This window comes from Mustela putorius, unplaced genomic scaffold (genome assembly GCF_011764305.1).
Source record: "Mustela putorius furo isolate JIRA1106 unplaced genomic scaffold, ASM1176430v1.1 tig00000139_pilon_pilon_pilon, whole genome shotgun sequence".
NCBI lineage: Eukaryota > Metazoa > Chordata > Mammalia > Carnivora > Mustelidae > Mustela > Mustela putorius.
The window spans coordinates 11,052,117-11,059,229 of NW_025421293.1; the positions used below are offsets into that span (position 1 = coordinate 11,052,117).

The 7,113-nt window shown below is 53.0% G+C and overlaps 1 protein-coding gene across 1 annotated transcript in view; it reads right to left on the reverse strand.

The window, feature by feature from the left end:
- The window catches only part of LOC101694110 (Grid2 interacting protein), a 35,766-nt gene extending 29,363 nt beyond the window's left edge, over positions 1-6,403 (reverse strand). The window contains exon 1 of the mRNA XM_045075134.1: positions 5,990-6,403. Coding sequence (XP_044931069.1) covers positions 5,990-6,403 — 414 coding nt within the window. The remainder of the gene's footprint in view (positions 1-5,989) is intronic.
- Positions 6,404-7,113: the final 710 nt, after the last annotated feature.

Below are 7,113 nucleotides of genomic sequence, written 5' to 3' on the forward strand. Positions count from 1 at the left end.
TCACTTAAATAAATAAATAAATAAATAAATAATAAAACAACCCATGAGGGGCACCTGAGTGGCTCAGTCGGTTGAGTGTCCAACTCTTGATTTCAGCTCAGGTCATGATCTCAAGGTCCTGGGATCGAGCCCTGTGCTGGGCTCCATGCTCAGTGAGGAGTCTGCTCAAGGATTTGCTCCCTCTGCCCCTCCCCCGACCCTGCTCACTCTCTCTCTCTAGAATAAATGAATCTTAAATAAAAAATGAAACCGTGAAACGGAGAGTGATGGCTAAGGGTGTGGAGATACTTTTTGGTGTGAGGAGCATGTTCTGAAATTGATCATGGTGATGGCTCCACAAATCTGTGGATTCACCCAAAACCACTGGATTGTACACTTTAAATGAGTAGATGGTATGATACGCGAATCTATCTCAAAGCCTGATGTGGGACTTGATCCCAGGACGCTGGGATCATGACCTGAGCCTAAGGCAGCCGCTTAACCGACTGAGCCACCCAGGCATCCCTAAAGCTGTTATCAAGTATGGAAAAATTGTGATAAACAGGTGAGAAAAATGGTTTACAAATGAAATACACGGTGTTCTATTTTTAGACACATATGATTACACATGTGTCTATGAATTGGAAATATGAACTAAGTTTTATAGTAATTTGTTTTTTTTTTAAATAAGTCGGTGGTTTCCATCTTTTCTATAGTGAGCTTATAGGACTTACACAGTCAGGAAAAAGAAGGCATATTATCACTGTTCCTTTTTTTCCCTTTATTTTTTACTGTTGAAAAAATGCACATAACCTATAACTACCGTTGTAACCATTTTAACGTGTACAATGGCATTAAGTTACGTTCCACAGTGTGCTGTAATCATCACCACCATCCAGTTCCAGAATATTTTCATACTCTCCCAAATGAAAACTCTGTACCCACGAAGTAATCACTCCCTCCCCGCCCCCCAGCTTCCCCAGCCGTGGCAACCACTAATCTGTTTTTTGTCTCCATGGATTTGCTAATACTGGATACTTCCTGTGAATGGAATCATACAATATGCAGCTTTGGGGTCTGAAACGGTTACGTTTTGTTTAAGCAGCAGTTAAGCATCGTCTGTCTAGTCTGTCCGTACTCCACGAGAGCCCTCCCTTGATAGTCAGTCAGTGGTCTGCGGTGTGTCTGGTCACTGATGCCCTGAGCTGACCCAGAAGCAGAGGTGGGGGGCTGGGCGGTGGAGTGTGTGGGTTTGCTGTGCCTCTCTCTGGGGGGAGGGTGGGCGCAACCTCAGCCAGAGGTTGGACGTTGGACCCGAACGTCCGCACACAGCATCCTTCCCCACCACCCTCTACTGGCAGAGGATGAAGACCTCCCCCCCACTTCTTGGCCAAGGTCAACCCTCCGGTCCATAGACACCCCACTGCCCCACCCGTCCCTGCTTTCTCTTCCTCTACCTACTTGTCACTTGGCTCAGCTCAAAGTCACCTCCTCAGGAGCCTTCCTGACCACCCTGGCCAAACAGCCCCCACCTCTCTCTCTCTCATCTCCCTGTTTAATTCTCCACATCCTTTGATCATGAGCCCTAGATAGCTTGTTTGTACGTTTGTCCACTTCCTCGCTGGCTTCTCCCCCACAGGGACACCCGCTGCGTGGTAGCAGGTCCCCTGCTTGTCCTCATCACGGCCGTCTCCCGGGGCCCTGAAGCACCACAGGTCCACCATCAGTAATGGCGAAATACGTCCATTTCAGTGTCTCTACTGCCTCCTTCGCTTCAGCTTACATAAATGTCCGAGTGTCTCCCTACCTATAAACATGCGAATTCATAAAGTCCTTCTTACCCTGCAACCCGCGCGCCCTGTTCATTTTCCTGGCCCAGAGCTGTCTCCACTTGCTATTTCTCTAGGACTGCCCTGAGCCATTGCAGGGCGCCCCCTACTGGCGGCACTCCGTGGCCATTCTCTGGGCAAGGACCCCAAATGGTGACTTCTGGACCTTGATCCTCCCCCCACAGCATGCTCCAGAGTTTCAGATCTGCATGGTCAACTCCTCCCTACACACTTGCACAAGGGGACTGAGGCCGGCTTTCCAGAGGTGGTGAAAGAAGCCAGGGGCTTTGGGGGCCTCATGCCTGAGTCCTAGCACTTGCACCCCACAAAGCCTGTGTTGCTGTCTCTACCTGACATGATCTGATAGGACGACCTGAGACCCAGACCTGAGGTCTTGCTCCCGCCCAGCCCCAAGCATGGCCCAAGCAAGCCCCAAGCATGGCTTGGCCCATAGTAGGTCCTCAGTGAATATTTATGGAGCTCAACCCAAGAGCCACAGCAGGCCGGCTGTCCTCTCGCTGCATTTCCTTCAGCTCCCCGCCGGCCTCAGTTTCCCTGGCGGTGAGGAGGGCAGCCCACAGCACCAGCACCCCCTCCTCGTGCACCCACTGTGCCGAGGAAGGTTAGTGGTTTTGTAGTCAAAGTCAGCGGCAGCCTCAATTCAAAGGAGAACATGGCTGGCTGGAAAGACGTTTTATGTAAGAAAGAGGAAAAAATAGTTCCTCCCCCATGGGGCCTGTGCCACAGCGCGGATTTGGTGTCAGTTCTTACCCAAATGCTCTCAACCTACATCTAGGCGCGAGGCGCCATCACGGGACGCTAATGGATTTTCTATTAACTATCAGAATCCTCAAGGAGGAAAAACTGGGGCAGGGAGAGTGCCGGAGCTCACTGTCAGAAAGCCCTTGCTTGTCCGGAGGCAGTGTCTGCTGGGGATTTGCTCCCAGTTTTTGGAGGTGAGCTCGGTGAGCTTGAACCAGAACCCACCACTCCCACTCCCCCTAGCCAGCACACACACCTTGGCTGGCCTGGACAGCCAGTCACACCCCAGCCCCCCAGCCCTGCCTTGTGGCCAGGTCTGCGGTCCACCTTGCCCTTCTGGTGGCTCTGACCGTGCCCCCGTCCAACTCTCCGTGGGTCGGATGGAGTCTGGGACAGGGCTTGGGTTCTGCAGCAGGTCATCTGGAATTATAGACTTTACTCAGCTCAAAGTTTACTAGTTTATAGTAACTAGTAAGAATCTATAATAAGAATTATAGACTTTACTCAGCTCAAAGTTTACTAGTTGCTGCGGTCTGAATGGTGGTACCCCACGCCTTCCATTCCTATGTTGCAAACCTGCTGTCCAAGTTGATGGTGTTAGAAGGTAGGACCTTTGGGAGAGGATGAGGTCATGAGGATGGGGCCCTTGTGAACGGGGTCAGTGCCCTGATGGAAGAGAGCCCAGAGAGCTCCCAGCTCCTTCCCTCCTGTGAGGACACAGGAGGTCTGCTACCCAGAAGAGAGCCCTCTCTCCACCATGTTGGCATCCTGATCTTGGGTATCTGGCTTCCAGAGTGGTGGGAAATACATTCCTGTGGTTTCTAAGCCACCCAGTTTGGTATCCTGTTACAGCAGCTAGGAAGGAATGAGCCACTCATGCTCTACAGTATTGCTAACTCCCCTCTGCTCCCTGGGCGCACAGAAGAACAGCATTTCCCGGCACCCTTTGGGAGCAGAAGGGTGCCTAGTTCTGGCCAAGGAGCACTGGCTATAGGTGCAGCACTTCGCTCCCTCTCTGAAGTCCTTAAGAGCTGATATGCACGTTTCTGCACGCTGTTCCTCCCCTACAGAAACTCCTGAAGGTGCCCATTGAGATGGGGGTGCCTGACACGTTGAGGCCTCATGCAGAAGTCAGCCAGCCTGGAGAGTGCCTGCACTTTTAGAGGATTTCATGCAGATGGGGAATAAACCTGTGAGGTGTGCAAAGGCACCAAGATGTTTGATGTTTGTTATAACAGCAGAGCCTGCTCTGGGGATAGAAAGAAAGCCGCATCTTCGGGGAGCTGGACAGTTGTGACCTAGGGAGTCCAGAGCTGAAAGGTTCAAGCTGGGGTCCTACCCAGACAAGGGGTCGTGCCAGCGTATGTGGGGGAGGTGCGGTTCCTGAGAGGGTTCAGTTTAGAAGAGGGGAGGAGTGAACAAAGCTTGGGCACTGGAGAAGGCCAGGTGAATGGAGATCTGATACCTGGGCAGTGGGCTGGGGGTCAGTTCTCTAAAAGCAGGGCTCCCCATCTGCCCCCTAAAACTTCATGGTCATGCTCTGCCAAGAGGACGAATGAGCAGTGCCCTTTCCAGAGAGGATGAGGGAGGGTGTCTGTGAACTCAAGCGTCCCAGTCATCGAACTGAGTTTCTAAGATGTTGGGCTGGACTCCCTACATCTAAAGGCCTGGAGGACATTACATGAGGGCGGAGGGCCTGAGGAAGTTGCTGCGGTGACACCTTTCAGGGGTCCCCAGTAGGTAGGACCCTACTGGTCAGCCTCCTCCCTGAATGTGTTACCTCCAGGTTTCTTGGATTTCCCTGGATTTGTCCAGAAAAGGGCCAGGTTTCTGCAAATCAGGCATTGCTCAGGATTCTGGCCCGAGAACAACTTCATTCTCAGATGTTCTTTTCCAGCTCTGGGTCTCTACCTCTCCTGATGGCCACCCCTTGCTTCCTGAAGGTGACTCAGATCTTGGACTCCTCTTGTGGCTAAGGATGTTGGCCATTCCAGGATCTAACTCTCAGTCCTCAGGGAAGCCCTTAATTTCCACCTTCCAGGAAATGCCTCTGGAAGGTCGGGAGACTTGAACCAGGGCCTCCCGTTGCCAACCAGCCAGCCAGCCAGACTACTGTGCGAGGCAGGGCCAGATCCCAGTTTTGTGGGGGCTTGAAACAAGTGTGGTCTTTTGAAAAACAAGCAAACAAACAAACAAAAACAAAACAAAACAAAAAAAACCCCCACAACCACACACACTATGGTGCTATTGTCTGAATGTCTGTGTTCCTCCCAAATTCTCTTAAAATCCAAAGTCCCAACAATGATGGTCTTAGGAGGTGGGACCTCTGGGAGGTACTTAGGTCATGAGGGTAGAACCCTTCTGAATGGGATTAGTGCCCTTAGAAAAGAGACCCCAGGGGCACCTGAGTGGCCTTCGGCTCAGGTCATGATCCCAGGGTCCTGGGATCGAGCCCCACATCGGGCTCTCTGCTCAGTGGGGAGCCTGCTTCCTCCTCTCCCTCTGTCTGCCTCTCTGCCTACTTGTGACCTCTCTCTCTCTCTCTCTCTCTCTGTCAAGTAGATAAATTAAAAAAAGAGAGAGAGAGACCCCAGAGAGCTTCCTTGCTCCTTCCACCAAGTGAGGACACAGTGAGAAGCCACCAGCTATGGACCGGAAAGTGACTCTCCCCAGACACTGAATCTGCAGGCTCTGAGATCCTGGACTTCTGGCCTCCAGAAATGTGAGAAATACACTGAAATAAATTCCTGTTGCTTTTAAGCCTCCCGGTCTCTGGTCTGTAATTGTTACAGCAGCCGCAACAGACTAAGACGCTCAGTTCGCAATACAGACAATAGGAGGAACGGCCCACGGCCACAGCCGTGGATGAAAGTCACAGCAAAATGTTGAGTACAGGAAGCTCAACACCAGAGAGAACGCGCGGTGTATCCAGTAATATAAAGTTCACAAATGGGCAAAAGTAAACTATAAGGACGCAAGTGAAAATAGCAACTACTTCTTGTTGCGGTGGACAGAGAAAGGGGCATGCGGAAACTTTCTGGGGTGAAGGAATCATTCTATTTTCTACGCTCTACCATTATCTATATTCTGTCGATCCGCGTTTTGACCTGGGGGTTATCACGAGGGTGAGTTCATCTGTAAAACCCAGTGAGCGGTCCACTTAATGTACTTTCCTGTACCTGTACCTGTACCTGTGTACCTCAGTAAAAGAGAAGAGCCACCCCGACAAAACCACCACACAGAACCACAAACTTAGGTATAGGGCCTTGAAGCTCGCAAGGTTATATTTCTGGTAAATATGTCTCTAGAAGTCTCTTCAGCTCCAAGCCGGCTCCAGGCCCCGGAAGGACCTACCCCGCCACTGCAGGGAGACTCAGCCAACCGCGTTCCCCAGGGTCCCCCCTCGCCGGGAGTCCTACCTTGCGGCTGAACTCCTGGGCCTTGCGCCTGCGCTCCCGGTGCACGGCCTCCGGGCGCCTCCGGCGGGCTAGGCGCAGCAGCTCGCGGCCCAGGGAGAGGCCTCGGCCGGGGCGCGGGGGCCGCAGGGCTGGGGTCGGGGACGCGCGGCCGGATCCGGCGCCTGGGTCCGCATCGGGACCCGGGAGCACGCCGAGGCTGGGCGGCACTCGCGGGCAGCGCCGGGCCAGGCGCACGAGGCGCTCGCGGCTCAGGCCACCCACGGCCAGCCCCTCCACCTCCAGGATCTGGTCCCCGGGCCGCAGACCCCCGGCGTGTGCGCTGCTCCCTTCTGTCACCTCCAGGACGAAGCAGGGGCCCGAGCCGCCCAGGCGGAAGCCGAAGTCTTCGGGCCAGCCCTGGTTGGTGGCTGGCATGGTGGCGCTGGAGGTGTGGCTGGAGAGGGAGAGAGCCCCAAGGGCGGATTCAGGGCAGCCCTGTCCGACGTGCCTCAGGCTGCTTAGAGACCCAGGAGATGCTCCAGGCTGGGCCAATGCTTCTCTCCGCCTCTGAGTGGAGGATTAGTTCTTAAGATAATGTCTCAGCTCCTGGATCCAGCTGTGCCTGAAATTCACCAACTTCCACCTGACAAAACGACTTCCCAGTGACAGGAGCTCACAAATTCCCACTGACTTTGGCAAATATTTGCCCTTTGAATTGTATGACTCTCCTTTTTTACTTCTTTGGGGGAAGCATGGTAGGGCTGACTTGGAGGTCTCTGGATTCCTGGGTCTAGGGGAGGCGGTGCCTCTGGCCTCCAAAAGAAGCCAGAGTGTGTGTGGGTTGGTGAACAAACGTGAACATTAATAAAGGGAGACCTCGCTAAAACAGAGTCAGGAGGCCAGAAGGGGGAGCCATACCACTCCTCAATTATAGGAAGGATTATCTATTACAAAGCCCAACAGAAGAATGATGAAACAGAAACGGATCTTCGATTTCAAGGCCAACAGGAAAAGACGTGCATTGTCTCTCCTACAGAAAAGGAGCATCCCTGCAACTCGGCCAATGAGCAACAGTGATCACCGCCATCTCTTGCTTCTCTCCAGTGGACTTCTGTTCAAAATCACCCCTCCCAACTTCCTTGTTC